The 24236-nt window shown below is 40.4% G+C and overlaps 1 protein-coding gene across 3 annotated transcripts in view; it reads right to left on the bottom strand.

Annotated features, from left to right (window-relative positions):
• LAMA4 (laminin subunit alpha 4) overlaps positions 1–20762 on the bottom strand; it is a 135290-nt gene extending 114528 nt beyond the window's left edge. For 2 of the 3 annotated variants that reach the window (XM_036317076.1, XM_036317077.1), the window contains exon 1: positions 20093–20530. In XM_036317076.1, the coding sequence (XP_036172969.1) occupies positions 20093–20275 (183 nt within the window). In that variant the 5' untranslated portion in view covers positions 20276–20530. Of the gene's footprint in view, positions 1–20092; positions 20531–20614 lie in introns of those variants that run through there. The other variant, XM_036317078.1, reaches the window with a different exon arrangement.
• Between the last annotated feature and the right edge of the window lie 3474 nt (positions 20763–24236).

Genomic DNA, 24236 nt, shown 5'->3' with positions numbered 1-24236 from the left:
AGCATATTTGAATGGTAGTCTGTTCAGGGGCTCTGTTGACAGGGCCAATTTCAAATAGTTCATAAATATATCAAACAGCACTGCTTACAGAAAGCAAAGTAATTGAGTTACTATCCTGAACATTTAGCTCCTTAATTTGGGGAACTAATTTTAAAAAAAGCTTCTCCAAGAATTGGTAAGTCTATACTAACAAAATTTTAACTACAATATCATGAACTATTCATAAGCTACTTTATTCTTTTAAGAAAATGAATGATATTCAAGATTGGCACAGAATTTCTATTCTTTCCTTGTTATTTGGAATTATTACCTGTGATTTTTCTCCCTAACTTCCTTCCCCTAAGATTTCATTTTGTGATTCTGATAAAATACTACCTAATTTGCATATTTATTTCATTCAGTTTTACATTTATGAATGGCATAAATAATCTGCACATTTCTTTTTAGTAAAAATTCTGGAGGATAGTTTCAGAATCATTTCACAATCTGATATTATCTGTTTGTAGCTTTAAAATTTCCCTCCAAATACTGTTGTGATTCAGATAGTTATTCTGCTATAGAGTGTTTATAAAAGTGAAGCTAAAGTACACACACTAAAGTGAAAAGAAAATTAGTGCAAAAGAGATGGCAATACCTCAAGTGCTACAAGTCTATTCTATTCACTGCCTTTTTAATGACAATAAAATACTACACATTTATGAAAGGAAATGGATGGGGAAGGCTGAGACTGTTTGATTTAAAGTCATTCTGTTATCTGTCATTCGAGGGGGGAAAGTTGTGCTGATTTTAAAACAATACTCTAGTTACAGATGTTTCCAGACCCCTTCCCCGATCCAAGGAAACAAAATACCATTCAGCAACAAGCCCAGATTTAGAGATGGGGCTTGTTCCAATATAAACATTTCTTAGTTAGACCTTCTCCATGAAAGTGCAGTCAATTTTTCCATATACAGTGGGAAAGACAACACTTTTAGCTTAAAAGGCATTCTCGCCTGCAGAGCCGAGCTCCTGGACTGGATAGCTTAGGACACCATGGTTCTCTGTTGAGGTCAAGCCAAATACTGATTTGCTCATCAGGATTATATGGCAGAATTATATCTTGAGTGTATGCATGCTACAAAGAGAATACTTGGCACTATTTTGGCTTCCAGTATTTGGTTTGGTCACACATTCATTCTATCTCTCTGTTTCATGTACCACTGTTTACCTGAGGCTTGGTTTAGGGTGTGGCACAAAGCAGGCATTCAACAAATAACTGAGGAATGCATAAATTATTTGTTAGAGCACCTATGATACTGAAGGCACTTGGCCAGACAATTTGGGCAATCAGAATATGAATAATGGACACTGTTAGCCTCCAGGAGCTTAGTGGGAGCAATATATATATATATATATATATATATATATATATATATATATATATATATATATATATATATATATATTTATATATCGAGATAGAAAGTTCTAAGGATCATAATATGAGAGGCACAGAGAAATGCGGAGAGAGTGAGCAAGGACAAGTTACTTTTAACATGAGGGGGTGTTGGTGAAGAATGGTTGTGTGGAGGAGGTAGCATGTGTGCAGGATTTTCTGGAAGGAGGAAAGCTGAAGCTGAATGTCTGAAAAGCACAGGGAATTTTTTAGTCACTCCTAAGGTATGTTCTTTCTGTTATTGAATTGCATCCTTCAGTCTTGGTAATTTCTGTCAATAAAGGCATCAGATGGCCTTCCTTTGTGGGATCTTCTTTGGGAAGATTAGTTTAATATCAGCAATTAAACTTGTGTGACATTTTCAGCAACCTTCTGGCTTACAGTATACTCATGAGAAGATACTGCTCTCTTTCTGTACTTTATAGAAAATGCTGAAGGCATGCCCCAACCCCTGAAATAACTGCTAGGTATGCCTAGAAGCCTCCTTTGTTCTTTGTGGTCACCAGCACTTATGAGTGATTGTCACATAGCTTACAAGTTAGGAATTTTGGAATCGATAATAACTTCCAAGTTATAATTTATGCATAGGGATAATGCCATCCAACTATAAAAAGACAGTATTTTTATTCTATCCTCTTTTATTCTGCTATCTAATATATGTTGTCCAAAGCGAGAAGGTCAAAAGAATGGTGGTGGAAATACTTAGTTTTGTGGCTCTCTGAGTAGCTACAAGATTGATATAATTGACTTAGCACCTACAAGAATTAAAGCAAGAACCTGGTGCTTGGTTTTCAATATTCTACTGTCAATAGCCCAGTTACTGAACAACTAAAATAGAGCAAAAAGATGTCCTTATTTAAAACTTTCACTACTATTTTGTTTTGTTTTTTCCCCTTTTTTGGAAATTTGTAGATTTCTTGGGCAATTTGAACTAAGCTCATAAGAAATTCATACTGACTCATGACTTCGAAGAGAAAGCACATTTTCTAGATGAACATGAGCTTATGTTAGTAGATTAAAAAAAGAGAGGCTGTAATAAAAGGAAAATCAAAACAGTTTAGATAATCTGAGATGAAGATATAATGTCTTAAAACTTAAAAAAGGATCCAACACTTTTTTTTAAAGTTTTCAAAATAACTGGATGGAAGAGCAAGGCAGAAAATATGCTCTAAAAAAAATATCAACAAAATGCTTATTTCCAGTGAACATTTTGGTATATTGCAGGTCCAAAAACACAGGTCATGGGAACAATGTACTTCATTTGCCAAAATAATCACAAATACTCTTTGAGAGTAGAAAGAGTCCAGCCCTTTCATAAAACCCAGAGATTTTAAAGCACCTTACAAAGAGTATTCTTCTTCCCTGATAGAGATTATTACTCTGATTTATTAAGCTATTTATATCATCTTATAGACAGTACTAGAGGCCCAGTGCACGAAATTTGTGAATGGGAGGGGGCAGTCCTCTCAGCCCGGCCTGCACCCTCTCACAATCCAGGACCACTGGCTACTAACCACTTGCTTGTCTGCCTGCCTGATCGCCCCTAGCCATTCTGCCTGCCTGCCTGATCACCCCTAACCCCTTTGCCTGCCTGCCTTATTGCTCCTAACCACTTGCCTGCCTGCCTGATTACCCCTAACCGCCTCTGCCTCAGCTCCCAATTCTGCGGTTTCATCCAGAATGGCATCCGGGAGGTTTGGCTGTCTGGTCTAATTAGCATATTATGCTTTTATCATTATAGATTACTCTCACCATACTGAGGATCCTCCTCACATCAGAGACTAGGTTAGAGATCAAGGGATGAGGGTGCCTGCTATTTTGAAAATAAACCATTGAAGGGGCAGCAGGTTAGAGGTGTCCTGCCTTTCAAAGACCTTCCTATTTTGCTGGCCATATGGGGTCTGCCCTAACCCCCTAAAATCCTCCTTATTTCCTCTCCTCTATTAGACTCAGGATACATCTAAGCAGATGTTATTCATGGGACAGTCCCTGTATTTTACCAACTATAGTTTTGCTAGGAATTGGGAGATTTTCTTTGAGAAGCAGGTATTATATTATGTATTTCCTTGTGTTAGAAGAGTCAGGGGACTTGGGCTTCAAAATCAGCAGTGAAAAAGCTCCACAAATAAAATGGAGCTGTTGTAAAGTTGGTTGGGAAGGTTTCATTGGGATTTGACTGCCAGAGTAGGCCACTTTGGTGCCATCACATATTTCATCTTCCTCCTTAATTTTTCAGGTTGCAATTTCTTTGCTACATGATAGAAAAGTTTCTTGAAGTCATAGGGAAACCTGAAAGGTGACTGTGTGTAGAGGGATTAACAGACATGATGTGATTGGGAAATGTTTAAAATTATTTCTTCATATTGTTTTAAAACAAAAACATCATTGTTCATTCTTGAAATAGTGTTTTTTTTTTCTTTCTTCCTTTTAAGATCCAGGATGTGGTGTTTATTTTTACATGACCGACAGAAAACTCTAGCCGGAAATTCTGAAGTCTTATTGCACTTGAAAGCTTTCTAAGTATACGTGCCGAGAGCATAGTTTAAGGGGTCAATAGCCATATGGAACCAAAGCAAAAATCCTTGAAATAAAAGGCATGAATGATGTGATCATGACTTAATTTCAAAATTGGGATAAACATAATGACTAAAAGGCCAAGAAAACTTGGAATATTTTAGTAGTAAAATTAGGACTCAGGCATACTTGGTGACATACTATGAAACAAGAAGGTGAACATGGGTATGCCCTTGTTTGATTCAGGTGTTCCTCATCCCTATTACTTATTCTGCATCCATGCTCTGATGCAGAAAGGCGAGACTGCTGCTCTAAGAGCCAGGAAATGTGGTTCTGGTTCAAGTTCTAAAAACCCGGAGTTAGTGCCTAAACTTCTGGCTCTGGTTTTCTGCTCTTTCAACAGCATCAGTGGCACAATGATTTCTGGGCTCTTCCCATACTAACACTCAAAAAATCTGTAAAACTTCCTTCTGCCTCAGTAAGGTACATGCTATGAGACTTCAGGCAAATGATTTAATAGCTCCAAGTTTCCATAAATTAGATGAATAACCACCTGGTTTGTAAGATGGTTGAAATCAAGGTGGAAATATGTAGACATTTAACTTGTAATGGGAGCTTTATAAGTAGTAACATTCTTTTTCTTTTATTTTAAAGGATTTGCATTTTTAAAATATATATATTTTTATTGATTTCAGAGAGGAAGAGAGAGGGAGAGAGAGGTAGAAACATCAATGATCAGAGAGAATCATTGATTGGCTGCCTCCTGCAAGCCCTCCACTGAGGATCAAGCCAGCAACCCAGGAATGTGCCCTTACTGGGAATTGAACTCTGACCTCCTGGTTCCTAGGTTGATGCTCAACCATTGAGCCATACTGGCAAGGCTCACATTATTTTTCAACCGAGTTAGTAGTTATTGCAAATTCCAATACTTGGCAGTTTGGAATAACATTGGTGCAACATCAATAGCTAATTTTTAAATGCTAAATGCTTCAAGCTATAGGTTGAGACATAAAGGAAGCTTTCCTAATCAATCAAAAGATCAGTTCTCCCTTGGTGTTCTGCACGTACGTCATAAAGCAAATAAAACAAGCTACAGCTTGCCTCATGACACTGAAAAGCTTAGGGTGTTACTTTTTTATTCAAATGAAAAAGTAAAGATAAAATACAGTTTTTAATGTATTTTAAAATACATTTTCCCTCTTTTAATAGACATAGTGGAAGTACTCATAGTGGAAGCATTTTGGCTTTTGGAGGTAAAGGACCATAGAGAGGTGTAATCCTGTGTTGAGGGAGGAAGAGAGAAAGATTAGGAACAATCTTTTTAAGCTCAGGGTGCGGGGAATAAACTGTGGTTTAGCTCAGCCGTGGGCAAACTATGGGCCCGTTTGAAATGAATAAAACTAAAAAAAAAAAAAAAAGACCGTACCCTTTTATGTAATGATGTTTACTTTGAATTTATATTAGTTCACACAAACACTCCATCCATGCTTTTGTTCCGGCCCTCCGGTCCAGTTTAAGAACCCATTGTGACCCTTGAGTCAAAAAGTTTGCCCACCCCTGGTTTAGCTTCTAGGATAAGATGATGATCATGGTGATGGATTAATTGGTTTAGAAAAATAGGAACCAAGTAAATATCCGACTACTCCTTATGAGGTCCAACATATACCAGTTGTCTTGTCTACTCGCTACCACCCTATCCTTTTTCTAAAATTCCTTTGTTGTTTTGATCAGCACTCCCAGGTAATAACTGACAAAAATGGAATTTCCTAATTTCCTAGGAAAGGGCCAAAAATATCCTCAGACAAGGAACAGGAAGCATAAAAATATCTCTCAGGAGAGCACCAATTGTTTAGAGATTGTTAGCTCCTGTTTGGAGCTGCTACAGAGGAGCTCAGAGCAGCAGCAGCTCCAGTTATCAGCACCATGTCCTGGCCCTGAGGCAGTGTCTGTACTGTTGGGAAAGTGCCTTGGAGGTACTGATTTGAATAAGATTTTGGGTAACATTTTGGATATTTCATGATTGGGAGCTCCCAGCATAATGGTTTTCAAAAATATTAGAACACAGAAATCTTCTACCCCACACCCTAGTGAAATCTCATATGGAATTTATCTCTAAAAGAAATTTTGAAAGATGCTCTTATAGAAGAAAGCAGAGCCCTAACTTCTTGGTGATCAGCCTCCCTCACCCCAAGTTATACCTGAGGCATTTCAATAAAACCTTAGCTTGGAAGCCACTGATTTAGTAGGTCTTATATTAAAATTTCTCTGAAGAGATTCCCCATGATGTAATACACTTCTACAAACACCTGGACTTCATCATCTTTGCTCTCCGAATATATGGCAAAGATTTATTCATTTTGATATAAATCTTTGACTCCAGTATCTGTGTTTTCCTTTCCAGACCACGGCCCACCACCCAAATCAAGGCCCTTCTCTCTCTCCTGGACAACTACCAATACATAGCATAGGCTACCCTCATGCGAGGCTCTCTGCTGCCTGTTGCCCAAGCCATCCAACAGCCTGTTTCCAGATTCATGTTGATGAAGCACAATTCTCACTGAATTTCTTTTCTGCTCTGGAATCTTCAATGGCTCCCTCTTGCCCAGTCCCAGTAACTGGGAGTTTATGCCTTTCTAGAAGAAAGCCTTTGTCTTTTGTCTTTACTAATCCAGTCTGCTCAGCTTAAATATTCTTCAATCTAAAGATTCAACTCAAATGACATCTCTCCCCTGAAGTCACCTGTGACCTTCCCATCTGCAACCTTCCCAGCGGTTCTCAACCTGTGGGTCGAGACCCCTTTGGGGGTCAAAAGACCCTTTCACAGGGGTCGCCTAAGACCATCAGAAAACACATATATAATTACATATTGTTTTTGATTAATCACTCTGCTTTAATTATGTTCAATTTGTAACAATGAAAATACATCCTGCATATCAGATATTTACATTACGATTCATAACAGTAGCAAAATTACAGTTATGAAGTGCCAACGAAAATAATTTTATGGTTGGGGGTCACCACAACATGAGGAACTGTATTAAAGGGTCGCAGCGTTAGGAAGGTTGAGAACCACTGTTCTAGACCCTCTAAATGTTGTGTTTTTTTTATATCAATTGAGTTGTATTACACTGTTAGTGCACTTGTTTTATCTCTCTGATCACGTTTATTCATTTTTGTAGAATACATGGCACTTACTTTTAAAAAGGCAGTGGGTACCTTTTTTTAAAAAAACAAGAGAATATATTTATGCTGATCAATCAAGTGTCCCTGGACACCTAAGGAATACAAAGTGACAATACAGGACCCAGCACACTATTTTCCATATTTTAAAATATCTAGTTAGAATTCATTGTGACCTACTGTTTAAAAAATGTACAACTAAAATTAAATGCTAAATTTTGTTTTTACTTTTGACCGAAGTAAATATAGAATCAGAACACTGAACATCTAATTTTACAAGAAGCTCTCTTTTGCAGTTATACATTACTTTGCCTCATTTAAAAAATGAATTATTGCTTAACATACTTCACTTGGTAGGCATGGACTCAGTTTTGCTCCCCACTCCCCTCCCCAGTTCCTACGTGTCTATTTGGAGACAGGGCCTAAAAGGAGAGAATAAAGGTTAAGTGAGATCATAGGATGAGGCCTTATTCTGATAGAACTGGTGTCAGTGTAGAGGTCCTCTTTCCCTCTCTGTATGTGCATAGAAGAAAGGCTCTGTGAGGCCTCAGAGTGAAGATCACTATCTGCAAGTCAGGAGGAGAGCAATCACCAGAAACCAACCCTGAGGGCACCTTGATCTTAAATTTCTAGCCTCCAGAACTGTGAGAATACAAATTCCTGTTGTTAAAGCTTCCTAGTCTGTGGTATGTTATTATGGCAACCCTGGTAAGCTAACACACTACACAAAATATTTCAAAACATGAGGCTAGAGGAATAGAAGAAATAGTAGAGATTCTTGGGCATGAAAATTTGGGGGAACCACTACTGTAATAAATACAGCCCCCCGCCCCCAGATTAACAATGACCTTCATGAGTGACTGCTGCTACCACAGCTAGTCTCCTAGTCCAGAGGGCAGAGTCTACCTGTGTCCCATCTCATGGAATCGTCTGTGCCTCGCACATGCCTCTTAGCTCTTAATCATTATGTGTTGAATCAATAGCTCACTTATTTCAGACCTATTGTTTTATACAGTGCTTGAAAATTTATAAGGAGTTAACAGACTGTTTCTTTAGATCTGATAAATCCTTGCTGTTGCTAAACTCCCTTTCTTTTTATATTGTCTTTTATAGAAAAAAAAAGTTAAAAATAAACTGTTTACTAAACCTTCACTCAGTTTCCCTATGATTGACATTCTCTGTCTAATCATTTCCCCTGAGGTTCTGCTTTTATTACATTTCAAATTCTTTCCTTATCCTTCTATCAAGTTCTTTTTAGTAGTAAGTCCCTATAGTAAACTCAGGATTCCACTGAAATGACTAATGCTTAGCACTGATTTAAATGTTCTTTACAGATTCCTCAACTACTAAGACCATTCTGGCATTCCTGGATGATACGGGGGACTCTTGTTAGCTGAGATAGTCTAAAGCACTCTGAGGTTTAAAAAAAAGAAAAAAAGAGATGCTAGATGCAGCGGTTCTCAACCTGTGGGTCGTGACCCCTTTGGGGGTCAAAAGACCCTTTCACAGGGGTCGCCTAAGACCATCGGAAAACACATATATAATTACATATTGTTTTTGTGATTAACCACTATGCTTTAATTATGTTCAATTTGTAACAATGAAATCGGGGGTCACCACACCATGAGGAACTGTATTAAAGGGTCACGGCATTAGGAAGGTTGAGAACCACGGTGCTAGAGGGTTATTACAGGACAAAGTTTAAGAGCTTGGAGCCAGATTTCCTAAACTATGACCTTGGGTAAGTTATTCAACTGATATATGACTCCATTTCTTTATCTGTAAAATGGTGCTAATAGTAGTGTCTTCCTTATTATATTATGAGAAATAAATGAATTAATAATACACTTATTAATAATACATTTAAAGTAGTTAGGACAATGCCTAGCAAGTGCTAATCAAAGGCGTAGGAATGAAAGCTACAAGGATCTTTGAAATCAGCCAGTTAGCCGCCCTGAATGGGTTCAAGGATAGCTGGTGTCCTTTAAGGCTGTTATGAAATAGCAAGGGGCCCTCCCGGGGCTGAGGCAGCATCAAGGAGACCTGGAATCTGCCAGGAGAATGTCAAGGCCTCCTCTGATGCAGGAGGAGGCACAGACCTCCACTTCAGAGCGCTTTCTTATAGGTCTTAATCTGTCCAGAAAAGTTCCAGCTTGAGGTCTAGCCTGGGCAATTTTCTCGGTGAGGAACTATCTCTGCCATATTTGTTAACGTTATTTTTCTAGTCTAGGACCATAGACCATACTCCTCACACCCTAAAGATACATTAAACTGAATTAGAAAGCCTCCCTTGTTAGCAAGAAAAACATTACAAGCTCACTATTTTCTGAAGAGTCTGAGCAACACCCTATTTCCAAGCAAATTCCACAAATATATTCTTCCCTGCCTCCTCTCCCCTCAAGGACACAGGGTCTCCAGAGGCTGTATTTCTAGACTACGGGTGCTGGGAAGTAGGCAGGAGTAGGAAACCTCCCCTTCATTTCATGTTTTCCTTAAAACCCCTTCTGAATACCTACTATGTGCAGGCCAGTAAGTGACATAACCTTTTCAGCTTCTTCAGATGTCTTAAAGCAGCAGTTTGCATTGAAGCTTTTTAAATTTTTATTCTAAAGTGTAACTTTTCAGACCAGAGGCTAGTACCTGTGAGCCCCTCACTAGTCTCACACAGCCTTGATTTGGTTTTATATTTTAGGCCTCCCTATAATTGCAGTGTATCCAAAAAGCTTTTCTTGGTTACCAATTTCTCCTGAATCTATTAAAATTCAAGCCCCGCTGCATTTTAGAGGCTAACACTTCTCATTCTTTAATGTGCATATGAACAACCTGGGGATCTGGTGAAAATGCAGGTCCTGATTCCTGAGAGGAGGCTGAGTCTGCACCTCTCACACATGCCCTGTGGTGCTGATCCTGCTGTCCTTGGGCCAGGCCACCCTTCGAGTCACTATGATTTAGACTCCCCTTCCCCACCGCCAGGAACAATCAGGGCATTCACATTCCAGGGCAGGTTCCCTCACTTCCTGACAATTCTGACACCCAGAAAAGTCCTTGAAAATATCTGCTTCTGAATGCTGCATTCTGACCAATCGAGAGCAGATTATCGAGTTAGATTTCCTCTTTGTCTTATCATTGACAGCTATCCGTGAATGCTATAATGCAGTGATTTTAATGGATGTATATGATGAACCAATAATCCATCCCCAGCCTTCCCTTCCTTCAGCACTGCATGAAATACATCCTCCTCTCTGGGCCTTCTGTCACATGCTGCTTAACTGTTAGGAGATACACTGACTTGAGTCTCCTCTCAGGAGTTCTCCATGCGCCTTACCTCTTCCATTGCCATGCTTCCTGTTTCTCTGTGGGGAGCTTTATGTTTAGAGTCATCCTGAATGGTCTGGGTAGAGCAGGTGACAGCACCTAGGAACCCAGGTGTGGGAGACTACTGACAAACTTCACTGGACACACTTAGGTGTTTGCCGCTACTGCTGGCTGGGTAGCCTCTTGCTGTGGTATCTTGGGAAGGCTCATGTCTGTGGCTGGGGCAGTGCTCTGGCCTGAAACCTTCCTCAGCCCTGCACCTGGGGTTGTGAGGAAGCCAGAAAAAGGATTCCATAAAAACAGCCCCACCCCACCCGCCCCTCCAGATCAGCCTGCTTCCCTCAGGCTCTGGACTCTGAACTAGGGGTTCTAACTAGGACAACAGCTATGACTCTTGAGTGATTTTGTTCCTTAAGCCAGCCTCCCTTTAATTAGTATAAGTTTTGATCTATTTATTAGACAATTCTAGAACTCTGTTGCTAGGAGCAATAATCTTTTTGTTTTGTTCTTTTTAATCTGTAGAAACTGAGGCCCTGAGAAGTGAAGGGACCTGCTGAGGTGCCTTTAACGGGTGAAGGTGATCTGGTTGTTAGTGGCGTGGCCAAGAGCCAGCATCATTAGTTCCGGACTCACAGTGCAGTGCCTTTCCCACTGCACCCCATCCTGTGAGACTCTCCTACTGATAAATCAACTTAAGGATAAATAGAAACAATAAAAAGTAAAGTGAGTGATAGCATATTAGAATAAACAATTTTTCTCATATATACATACATATATACATATATATACTTTAACAGCTGATAGCTCAATTTTGAAAATGAAATATATTTTAATAAACACTGCCTTTATAATTATTCAAAATGTGTGTACACATTTCACATTTTGGGGGAATATATATATCTATATAAATATAGATAAATATAGATATATATATATATACATACATATATATATATATATATTCAGTTAATCATCTCCAGTTCTAAAGCTAAGGATGAGAACACAAGGCTAGAAGTCAGACAACACTGATCCTGGCACTGCTGCTAAAGAGCTTTGTGTCCTTGGTGAGGAACCCCAACCCCTTCCTGATACTCAGGTTCCTCACCTACAGAATGAGGGGCTGAATCTCAGAACGTCCTTTCTAGGGATAACATTCTATGATTCCTTTGATTTCATGGTCCAATAGGGTTATGCATCCAGCGATAACCACCCACTGGCTCTGCGTGCAAACAGGTCCCCTTTATGCTGACTCTGTCCTGCAGCAGAGGCTTCAGGGTGTGCCTCTTATGAATGGGATTTCAGGGTGTCTACTGACATTGATCATGACAGACAACAATTCCAAGGGAACAAAAAGGAATGAGGCAATAATCATGCACCACAGAGAGACACTGGTCCGTCTCCAGGCATTCAGACGCGTTCAATCTTCAAATAACAGGCATTTAGCACCTCACCTGTGACCTGAGAATTGACAGAATCACCGATTACAGAACCACTCTGATGCTCCCAGGACTCAAGTCACATCAGCAGGAAGGGAGGCTATGCTTAGGGCACTCAGCTTGTCAAATTCTATCTCTGTTGGGCAAGGGGAATCACACACATTGCGGCTGTGAAGCTTGAAGGGCACCATGGAGCCACTCTGCTGTGCAAGAAGAGGCCAGGCCTGATTTTAAGCTCAAGACTCGACTATGTGCTCTGGCTCTTATTGTCATTCTAGGTGGTTCTACAGCCCTAGCATCCGACAATATGGGGCTCACTGGACATTTCTCTTGCCTTCTGCTGGTGTCTATAGTAAGCATTCCTTTGGGCTGACATTTGGCTTTACGGTGCTGCTTAATTCAGTATGCTGTGCTGCAATTCACTTTGTAACTAGACAACAGTATTGCATGTAACAGTCGAGTTTGAGGTGAGTTTTAGTCAGAGCATCTTTGATCTCTGGACTCCCTGATTTCCGTTAAAGTAATCATGCCACTCCATCTAAAGGAGGATATCATTTCAAAGTAAATAGTAATACACAAAATCTGCACTATGCTCAAGGGCCTTTTTAACTGTGGCGTATGTACAGCATGGATTACTGGGCTAGGCTGCAAGAGAACTGTGCTAATGCAACTGTTATTGCTATGGGGTTTCTCCAACTCATCAGTTCCCATGCAGTCATAAATGGAGATGTTTCACTCCGTTTAAGTAAACACTAGCTCACTAGCTTCCACCAGAATATATCACACAAACTAAGAAAGTCCTGGAAGTGAAAAGACGGTCCTATTGCACATGACTCAAAGTACATCTGACCACTCCCCCCTCCTTTTGTTTCTTTATGTCTTTTTTCTTTATGCAGAGGATTTGGGTTTGTAGATGAACATTTTCCCACTACCATTCAGCCTTGGAATGCTGTTTCCCTCAAGTTTCTCATGAAAAAGACTTGATTCAGAGCCGAACTGCTGGCAGCTGAATTTCATTAAAACTTTGATGGGAAACTTAAGTTGGAATTACAAACATCTGTGGTTAAACTTCCCTTTAGTAAAGCATTTCCCAGAATTTAACTTTACCACACTAGGAGCAAAAAGAGAAACAGTTGAAAAAAAAAAAAAAGAAGACTGCTCTTTGGCAAATGCGGGAGTAGGTATATAAATATTCTTGTATGTGGTCACTGCATCTTGATGAACTAGCAGATTTACTTGTTTTAGAAAACAAATAAGTAATTGCAAATGCTAAGTTTTGGAACTTACAGCATGTATTGGTGATCTGATTTTCATGTTTTCTAATTAATCAAATGTCTCAAAATCATGTGTGGCCATCATTATCATTATACTTATATAATTACTTTGAACAAGGAAAATCCATAAAGGGGAGGAGTGTTTTTGGCATTATATACGTCAAGAAACTGGCACAAGTCAGGTTTGAGAACTCAATTGAGAAAGAGGAAAAAAGGTTACAGTCCTTGTCATATCAAAGATACTATTTTTTGCTTACTTGTTTGTTCTTAGATTTTTGGGGATTTAGAAAAACTCATTCATTTATCTTAACTGCTCAGGTAATCCTAAAGCTATGGTCAAAAAACCATTAGGGATACAATAATTATAAAAACTAAACTAACAGTCTCTTTCTTCTCAAATGTTGGATAATCAGCAAATTTGTAAGCAAAAATGGGAAGTAATCAAAGTTACAGAATAAGAAAATTTAGATAAAAATAGACTGATACTACAAATCTTAACTTACAGATAGATCAAAACAAAGTAGAAGAAAGGGGTGAGGTGAGAGGAACAGGAGAGAGAACTAAGGGCGGACTTTGAATTAGGCAGGTTACGTAGATTTTATTTCACAACAATCTTGCAAGGCAAATGTGCTTCTGCTCAGTTTACAATCAAACAAACAGAGTCTCTGAAAGATGAACAAATTTGCCCAAAGTCAAACAGCTAAAAAGTAGTGGAGCTGGGTTCACAGTACATTTGTCTGGCTAGATGCCCACATTGTGCCTTTGATGAAAGGTGAACTTAAGATGTTTTAATTCAGAGACTGCAAATAAACTGCCCTCAGGCTGAATTGGGCCATCAGATGTACTTTCCACAGAGCATTTTTAAGAATTGAATCAACAGTTTCACTTAAGAATCCACATTCTGTCTTCTCTTGAGAAAACAGAAGACCTGGCAACACAGAGAGGTGGCTGCCCCTCTGGCAGAGGACCCCCTTCTCCTGTTGCTTTGGCTCCATCACTCACAGGATGTGTTCCTTTCACTGCCCACTTATTTTTTTTTTAATGTTTAAAATTTTTTTTGTTAATCTTCACTCAAGGATATTTTTCCATTGTTTTTTTAGGGAGAATGGAAGAGGGGAAGACAGAGAAAAACATTGATGTGAGAGAAACAAATCAATTGGTTGCCTCCTACACAAGCCCTGACCAGGGCCTGGGCTGGGAAGCAGCCTGCAACCAAGGTACATGCCCTTGGTTGGAATCGAACCTGGACCCTTTGGTCCTCAGGCTGACGCTCTATCCACTGAGCAAAACTGGCTAGGACTGCCCACTTATATTTTGCTTGGACTCTACGAGACTTTGAGCTTTTTAACTTTCTCTGTACCATATGATCAGCATTTCCACTTCTGGGTATATACCCAAAAGAACTGAAAGCAGGGACTCAAACAAATATATGTGTACACTAATGTTCACAGCAGCACTATTCACAGTAGCCAAAAGGTAGAAACAACCCAGATGTCCACTGACAGGTACATAGATAAACAAAATTTGATCTATACAGACAATTAAATATTATTCAGCCTTATAAGAAGTGAAATTTGGACACATGCTAAAACATGAATGAGCCCTTGAAGACACTATATTAGGTGAAGTAAAGCTCACGAAGACTAAATATTGGCACTAAAGGACAAATATTACAGATTCCACTTATATGAGGTACCTAGATTAGTCAAATTCATGACACAGAGAATAGAATAATGGTTGTCAGGGCCTGAGGGAAGGGGTTAATGAAAAGTTGGAATGCTGTTAATAAGTATTGAGTTTCAGTTTGGGAAGATGAAAAAAGTTTTGAAGATGCATGGTGGTGATGGTTGCATAACAATGTGAATGGACCTAATGCCACTTAAAATGGTTAAAATGCTAAATTTTATGCTATGTAAACTTTATGACAACTAAAAACCTTCTTTTGGTTAAAGCAGAGAACTCTGGAATTATAGCAAAAGCTAGTCTTTATATTCCAGAAATTTTGTAAAAGTTCTATAAGGTAGACCATGTATGTATTGCTGTAGATGTTTTTTTGTTTGTTTGTTTTTAATTCTCTACCTATTAATCTAAATCCTGAGCTTCTAATGTAGACTGTAGCATCATGTAGAGGAAACATATGCTAGAACATGCTTATAAAACCAAAACAAGATACAAGAAAATTCTATAGTTTTAAAAAAAGAAAGAAATCTATCAGGAAAACTCAGTGATATGCTGGGAAAAGAGAATAGAATTTGGAATCCCAAGTCTCTTGCAGGCTAGTCCAATAATCCATGCTGTAGACCATCTCCATCAATTTGCTCATCTGTATAATGGGTATAATTTTCACTATTGAGTACTAAATAAGATAATGCATGTAGGTTCATAGGACCTTGTAGAAGTCTGTAAGTGTTAATTATTTCCTTTTCTATTTGAGTAGTAGTTTAAAAAGCAGTTAATTGACAGGGAAGAGAAGTTATTGCAATTCTTTGGTAATCCTAAAATTTTATGCTCCCTATGCTACTCATCTAGCAAGTGCTACGTAAATGATCTTTGAATGGCATTTTATATATCTTCATTTTAAGAAATTCTCAAAATGTTGGCTAAAATTATGCCTGCAGAGAGTTCTACTTACCTAACTACCTTTTTCTAGATACTCCTGCATAATCAAAATTACCTTATAAACTCCTTTATAGCTGTGTTACTTACCAGGTAGGCTGCCAGGGCAAGTGTTTTATGCCTCAGTTTCCAGGTTTGCAAAATGAGAAAATAACTATATTAGTCCCATTAAGTTGCCATAAGGGTTAAAGGAAATAACTCATAGAAAGTGCTTAGACCAGTGTCTGGCACGTGGTAAATACTCAATGGGTATTAGCTATAAGCCATGCTGTTATTATTACTACTGCTGTGACTATATTCCGGTCCTTCTAAAATAATGTTTTTAGGAATCTTCTTTGATGTTTGGTGAGTAGGTGATTGTACCCTACTGGTCTATCTTAAGAGTAATACTTTTTCTACATTGCTATCATGGCATTAGGTTGTAGCCACTCTTACAGAACGTTGATTCATTCTTCCTTATACAGTGACTATGTATGTATTTTTCTTTCTTAGAATTCTTACTCCTTGAAGGTAGGGATGTGACTGCCTTCTTTCTGTCCCTTCAGGCACCTACTTTTTTGCTCTGTATGCGGTAAGGGTTCAAATCTGCTCATTGGATGAGTATTAAGTGAGTGAAATAATGATTGAATATGGGGGTTTCAAATGACCTAATTGCTCTGCTGAACAGCAGTACAGAATGATGGCCCAGGCCAGTGACTGGAGGTGCTAGTATGATTCTGCATGTCCTTTTTCAAAGTAAGGGACCAAGAGAAGGAAAAGGAAAACAGATAGTGAAAGAGATCTAAACTGTCTTTCAATAAACATTCTGCAATCCTTTAGTGGCCTGGCGCCCACTTACATGCTGGAGAATGGGAACCACCTATCAATAGTGGAAAGAGGCCAGAGGAAAAGTCCCTCAGAACCAGTTTAGTTCATGTGCTTGTTTTTAGTAGGTAGGTTTGTCTAGTGTGGGGAAAATCAGGGGCCAATAGATTTTCTTGGAGGGAAGCCAACAATAATAGCAACACCCAGTCAGTTGCCAGGAAATGAATTCCGGTTTTCCCCTCTCAGGAAAGTTTGCTCATATTGTCAGTTATGTCCCTTATTTTCTCAATTATCTGCCAAAGGCAGTAACAGCCCCATGGCCTCCCCCCGCCTCCCACCTTGCTCTTCCAGCAGAGTCCCCACCCTCTCCTTCTGAGTCTCTGTGTGGCTTCTTTCCAGCTATGCAGTCTGGACCTCTAGCCTAGTGTTCTCGACCTTGCTTAACTCCTGTTTCTTTTTGATAAATCAGAATGTTACTTCTTCCAAGGACACTCTGACATTCTGTCCTTGGGAACTGTTCCCATCTCCACCGCTCCAGTTGCACATCTATATGGTCAAGAAGACTTAGTTTTGCTTGCTATACCTAAGTCTTGCTATTACAAAATAAAGACTTTCTTAAATGTGAAATAACAGAATACTTTTAAAAATCGCCTAGTTTCCCCTTTGCCCACCCCTGCCTCCTAAGAATCACTGATCTCACCATAAACTCATCAATAATGGACTCAATGAACCGCTTGTAAAAAAGCAGAAGGCGAGAACATCCTCCCAATGAGCACAGAGTCACCCTTACCCTTGGGTGCTCTTTGTAAAAAAATTCTTTGCCTCCCAGGGAGAGCTGGGGCTTGTTTTGGAAGGAAAGGGAGGACCTTTCTCCTTGGACAGTCAGTGCTCTCCAACATTTTATCCAATGCTTGTTTCATGCATTTGTTCCCCTAACTCTCACTGTGCACCACACTGTGCTGGAGTCCATGTCACAGGCGGAGGACCAGGGGTGGAGAGGACACAAGCCCTGCTATTGAGGAACTTGGGAGCTTTAGGAAGGCCTTCAGCCAAGTGCCTCCCACTGCTGCATGTTGGCTTTAGTACTTTTCTTCCTTCCCTTGAAGGATAATTGAGGAATAACCATTCATATAAATCCAATTGAAATAAGTGAATTTATTTTTAGAATATCCTTCCAGTCACATTTCCAACCTCTCAGGAACAACATATTAGATGTGTCCATGTTCTCATTCTCTCTCTGTAGATATAAATACAGTCTCCTGAACCAATTCAGTAGGGTGGTTGTACCGTGTTGTTAAATCTCCGGAATGTATTTGGCTTAAAGTCTCCATACTGGCTATAAAGAGCATGGGAAACCTGACGGTGGGGGCATTGGGATCCTGGGGGACTGCATGCAGGCTAACTGGAGGCATTATGTGAAACTATGCAGTGGGAATGTAATGATTCCAGTCCCACCCTTTCTACATCATATATTTTGACCTTCCTGGAATGACTAATCATTTCTGTCTGTTTCCCTAAACCAAAGGCTCTGGTATCCTGAACCTATGAGACCAACAGTATTACAAATTTAACTCACTATAGAGTGTTCTTTCTGGCTGGAAGAATATAGACAGAGATATAGCAATATTAAACAAAACAGCACTGTAAAAAAAATTCTAAGAACTATTCCCAGATAAGTGTTTCTTTTTATCCAATCATCCGTGTATTTTATAATAATAACAACAACACTTAGGATATATAAAGCATTTATACTATATCAGGCACTGCGTTAAGCACTCTATATATTTTATCTGGTTTCATCACGATAACTGAATGTGAAGTAGAAATCAATAACTCCTTTAAGCCTCAGTTTCTTTATCTGCAACTTATGCATCTGTAATTCGCCCAAGGTAAAGAACAGATAAGTTGAAATTTGAACTTGGGATCATTAGACCACAAAGCCTACAAGTAAACACTTTAGTGTGCCACCTTCCTATTATTTTACTGGACAAATGGGTATATAAAAAATTGTTCAGGGTCTTAACAATAAACTTAAGGTTCCCTAAAAATCCAATAATTATTTTGTTATTTTTTGTGGGGAAAAAAGCTACAAAAAGTATGCCTCTCTCTTTAGAATTAGCAGACAAAAATACAGGATGCCCATATAAATCTGAATTTCAAATACCCAATGAATAATTTTTAAGTTTAATTACTTCCCATGCAATATTTGAGACATAACCAAAAATCTATTTGTTGTTTATCTGATATTCAAATTTAATTGAGCAGCTTGTATTTTTTTCTGGCAACTCTATTCTTAAGTTAAGCATTTCAGGGACTTTCCATGCCCAAACAACAGGTGGAGACAATGCCTCTGGGGGTGAAATCCAAGCCTGTAGAGAAGGGATGCCTTCCTAGGACTTCCCAGGAGTCTCTGCTGGGCCCCCTGTCTGAGTGCTAAGGTGACCAGAAGCCCTGCCCCCTTTCTCCCCGAGGTTGCAGTTTGCATCACAATAGGACATCGGTATGCTCTACGCCTACCCACCCTCCCCACTTTCTTGGGCATGGGTAGGGCTCACTCCTGGAGAAGGGTCATCTTCATGCACCCTATTTTATCAGCAATAGTTAACACTACAGTTACACTAACAATTAGTAGACTTAATAGCAATAATCCAGACTTCCACTCTGTTAGGAATGGTGTCAATCCACATAACAGCTTCGGTTCTATAGTTGCTACAAGTATAGCTATAGGGTGTGTGTGTGTGTGTGTGTGTGTGTGTGTGTGTGTGTGTGTGTGTGGTGTTGGGTCGATTGCTCCTTCCTTTCCCATGAACTTAGATGACTTCATTTTCCACCTACTGAGCATCTCCCACACCCTGGACATGCTCTCGGCCGTCTCGCCTCAGGGGCTCCTAAACCACTTAATATGGGTTCATTTTCCTTTACCCAGTTTCTACCCTTTGCTAATGTCTTCAACATAAAAGCTATTGTAATTTAGCACAATAAACAGCAGCTCTGAGTAAACATATCATCCATAGCATATCTTTATCTGCTGGCAGTTCCCTAACCGCTGCTTTAGTGCCCATCACCCTCACCCACCCCTTCACTCTCCAGGGAGGATCTTCTGTTTAGTTCTTGACAAAAGGATTGGTCCTGCCCTTTTGTTCCCACTGTCCTAACCCAACAGAGCAGCAGGAAGCCAGTGCAGGGCACAGGCATCAAGTGCTGTGGCCCGACAGACACGACTCTCCTGGGCACCAAGGGCTGAAAGTCGCAGAGGTGCAGGCAGATTGACTCAGAGGAGGCGCTTTGGCCAGTTTGAACCGTGGCACGTTCCAAAGCCTCAACTCTCAGCTCACAACGCCCCAATCCAACGTACACAGTAAACTCTTCATTTCAAAAGTTTCTGAACTGACCTCATCCAGGTGAAACTGAAGGGGGATGGGGGAGGGGAAAGGAAAGGGGGAGGAGAGGGACAGGAGCGTGGCACGCACAGCCCGCGGGCAGGTGCCCAGGGGGTGACAATGGCAGGGACACTGTACCTCTGCAGCAGGCGGCAGCCTTCCGGGATGGCTGGTCTCAGGCAGGTCCTGTCTGCCAACCGCTGAGCTCCCTTCAAAGTCAAAGGGAAAAGCGTTGTCGTCCCTGGACGCCGCGCGGGAGCAGGCAGCGCCCCAGAGGAGCCACAGACGCAGGACCGAACGCCAGGCTGAGCTCAGAGCCATCCGGCCGCTGGCATCCAGCAAGGCTTTCGGGCTCGGCAGACGTTTGTCCTCGCTGGGACCCTCCGTGGTGCAGAGGTGCCTCCTCACTTCACCTTCCCTGCGCTCGCAGAATCCAGATGTGGGAACCCAAGGCAGCCCAAGCAGCAACTTAGTAAAAAAAAGAAGGAAAAAGGAGAGTGAGAGAGTAAGGGAGTAAGGGAGTCTCTCTCTCTCTCTCTCTCTCTCTCTCTCTCTCTCTCTCTCTCTCTCTCTCTCTCTCTCTCCTCTTCCTCCCTCCCTCTTTCTCCCCTCCCTCCCTCCTTCTCTTTCCTCTCTTTCCCCACGGTTTGCCTCTCTCACTTTCTCTCTTTCTCTCTCTTCCCAGAGGTTCTGGCTGAAGAACATACAGATGGATGGAACTCAAAGCTGAGCATCAAAAGGCAGACTGAACTGGGCGAGCCCGGCCAGCCTGGCCACCTCCTGTCCCTGCGGGGCTGGACTGAGGGCTGCGGGCCTGGCTGCCTTCCCACGCCCAGCCTCACCACTCCCTCTTTACCTTTAACTCCGGGGCCCTCCCACTCCAAGCCGCCTTTCACACACCCGGTTCGGCTCTCCTCCCTCTCAGTCCCGAGCCCCTCCAAGGAACCCAGATGAATATTTAGCTTTTGCCATTGCTTGCTCACATCTCTTAGTTATTTAGCCAAGGTGACTGGCTGTTTCATCTGTATTTAGATAGATCTTGTATGTATCCCTCTCGGCCCCTAGTTTGCAGGAAAGTGGGTGAAAAGGGGATCCTGGGGGCAGGAGCCAGAGGTAGATGATTTCAGATGGCAGAGGGGAAGGGCACCCACTTCCTCCAGCACGGTTTCTCCTTTTTCAGGGATGGGCCACTGCACCCTTTGTGCTAATATCATCCCTAGGGACTGACTGGCTACCCCTCTTCCTCCTGACAGTCCTCGCCCAGAGGCTTGGGAGAAGAATATCTTTCACTGCGGCCCTGGAAAATGACTTCATTACTCAAATGCATGAACTTTTATTTACAAAGAACATCTTGTTTTCATCCTAAAGAGGTGCTTTGTAAGGGACCCAGAACAAGGCTTGCAGTGTGTGAGCCTGTCCAATATACTGCCCACAGCCCCGACCTCTTCCTCTGGGCCTGTAATCTCATGCCTACCACATCTGTCTGTAACCTTTCCAAGACTTTGGGGGAGACATTGGGCTCTAGTTTGGCTGGGGTACCCCTAGGGCTGGATCACTGGCCAGGATAGCTGATATGTATCTCTAGTCACATTGTCCTCATGATAGAGCTTTAAACATTCCCACAAGACCAAAACATAACTTACAAGGATTAGATGAGACAGCCATGAAACGATGCCCAGGTAAGTTTCTAGGTGTTTGAAATCACCCACAATTATGCAATAGAGCATTTTCACAAAACCTAATCATTAGCTCTGTTTTATAGAACAACAGTCATTTTATCTACGGATAAAGGAAACAACAATTTTGTAATAACTGTATGTCTGATACTTTGCATAGGTTACTTGCGAACCTCACAGCATTCCTGCAAAATAGGAAAGTTCTGAGAGGCTAGGACACTTGCCCAGGTCACACAGTTGGGCAAAAGCTGAGCTGAGGTTTGAACCTGGGCTTCACTGATTCCAAACTACCTTTCACATCTATACTGCTTGAAACTCAGAAAATAAAGGCCATGAATTCTGAGGAAGGAGAGATGGCACTCCCATTTTTGAATACCTTCTATGTGGCCCTAAATTTGCATAAATTATCTCATTTCATTTCATCTTCACTATAATCACATGAGATAGGTATTGTTATACACATTTGGTAAGTGGTAAAAGTACTACCAGAATCCAGTAAATCTGATGCTATAGTCACTGGTTGTAAAGAAGAAAATGGTGTGATACAAAAGAGCCAAAACTGGAACAAGCCAAAAGTTTTCATATATTCCAAAACATTTGTAATGTTTTCATTTTAAGATATAAAAATAGTATTGCAATGGACCAGTAAGCCAAAGTATGACCATTTTCTTCCATATAAACTGATTAACCCACTTGATTAAGTGAAAGAACTTAAAAATATGTTTTGGTTATAAGAAACATCCAAACCTGTAGAAAATTTTTGTGAGTTTATTTGAGCCAAATTGATGACAATTTCTGGGAAGCAAAAATCTCAATGGGTTGAGAAAATACTCGGAAGAATGGCAGTTTTGCAGCTTATTTTGTTCACAATAATCAAAGGAAGAGACTTGAGGGTTACATGAAATCCATTGGTGGTTGATGAAGGGGCCCAGAGAAAGCAAGGACGGGAAATCTCTGGGATTGGATAAAGAGTAAAATGGAGAGTCACATACTACTTTTACGGTGGTGGGTACAGGCTAGTTAATAACATTCGTATCACATAGGATTGGCATTTGGAAATAAGATAACAATGAGGGGTTCTGTGGTCTCTGCTCTGGTACAGGGTGTGTCCTGAGAATGTCTGGGGGAGATTACTCTGACATTTCAAAGGTATGCTTGTCTTAGATGCAAAAAGACAATACACAGGCTCACCTAGGTAAGATCGACCTTTGTCAAGGAAGCTACAGGCCTAGGATGTGGCTACCTGCCTTGACAGCTTTCAGTTAGGAATTTTCATTTCAGACCATCCTATGTGGTTATTTTCAGTTTCTGAGTTAGTAGGGCTCACCATGCTGGCCTCCCCTAAGCTTGTCAGCTTTTGCATGTCACCTCTTTTTCATTCACAGTTGGGTCTTTGCAAAACTTATTGGGAGACAAGATGGCTAGAGTCTGAAGAGGGAAAATAATTCTCAATTATCCTGCCCTACTGTCCCTTTAAAACAGCGGTTCTCAACCTGTGAGTCGCAACCCCTTGGGGGGTAGAACGACCCTTTCACAGGGGTTGCCTAAGACCATCAGAAAACACATATATAATTACATATTGTTTTTGTGATTAATCATTATGCTTTAATTATGTTCAATTTGTAACAATGAAAAATACATCCTGCATATCAGATATTTACATTACAATTCATAACAGTATTACAGTTATGAAGTAGCAACAAAAATAATTTTATGGTTGGGGGTCACCACAACATGAGGAACTGTATTAAAGGGTCGTGGCATTAGGAAGGTTGAGAACCACTGTTTTAAAAGCACTGTAAGTAATAATGATGATGATAAATGCTTACATCATATTCTGACGTCAGAGATAGACCTCTTCAGTGTACAACTGCTTCCATTTGTTTTCTGAAGGACTAGGTCCTGTTCTTCATTAACCGTCAATAAATCATACACTTTTTTTTTTTTTTTAATTTGACACAGGGCCTCCTCTCCCTGCTCACGAGGTGGTGCTTGGATTATGTGAGAGGCTTGGACCTATGGACTTTTTATTTATTTTTATTAAATATATGCTTCTAACTCTTCCTTCTCAGATTCTATCATTATTCTTGAGGAAACACAGCATAATCACAGGAGCATGGGTTTTGTATGAAATAATACATTTTAGATTGGCTTAAAGATGTTCTGAGACCTTGACACATAACTTAGTTTCCCCGAATGTCACTTTCCTCATCTGTAAAATGGGGATACTGATACCTCTTCCACTGAGTTAATTATGAATAGTAAATGAAATAATATAAAGTGTTAACATAGGTTGGCATATAGTCAGTGCTCAATATATACTCTTTAACTATACTGTATTTTTAAAGTCTTAAAAAAGAACAGAATAACTATTTTTAAAAAGAAAAAAATAGCCATGTTTATTTATTCTGTGACTTGGGTAACCTCCCATTTGCTGAAAATAGCCTTTTGCATTTCTGGCTGCTACGTGGGCCTTCCCTGTGTTAACCATGAATGAGGCAGTCACGGACCATAGAGTAATAGGGCGGGCAGGTCAGGAGAGAGCACGGCTGACTATTTTACAGCAAAGAGCTGCCCCCAGACCATCAAAGGCCTGAGTGTGGGAG

The sequence above is a fragment of the Myotis myotis genome, unplaced genomic scaffold (genome assembly GCF_014108235.1).
Source record: "Myotis myotis isolate mMyoMyo1 unplaced genomic scaffold, mMyoMyo1.p scaffold_m19_p_7, whole genome shotgun sequence".
In the NCBI taxonomy this organism is placed as follows: Eukaryota; Metazoa; Chordata; class Mammalia; order Chiroptera; family Vespertilionidae; genus Myotis; species Myotis myotis.
Note: the sequence above shows the minus strand (reverse complement) of the source record. Positions and strands in the feature narration are given on the sequence as shown.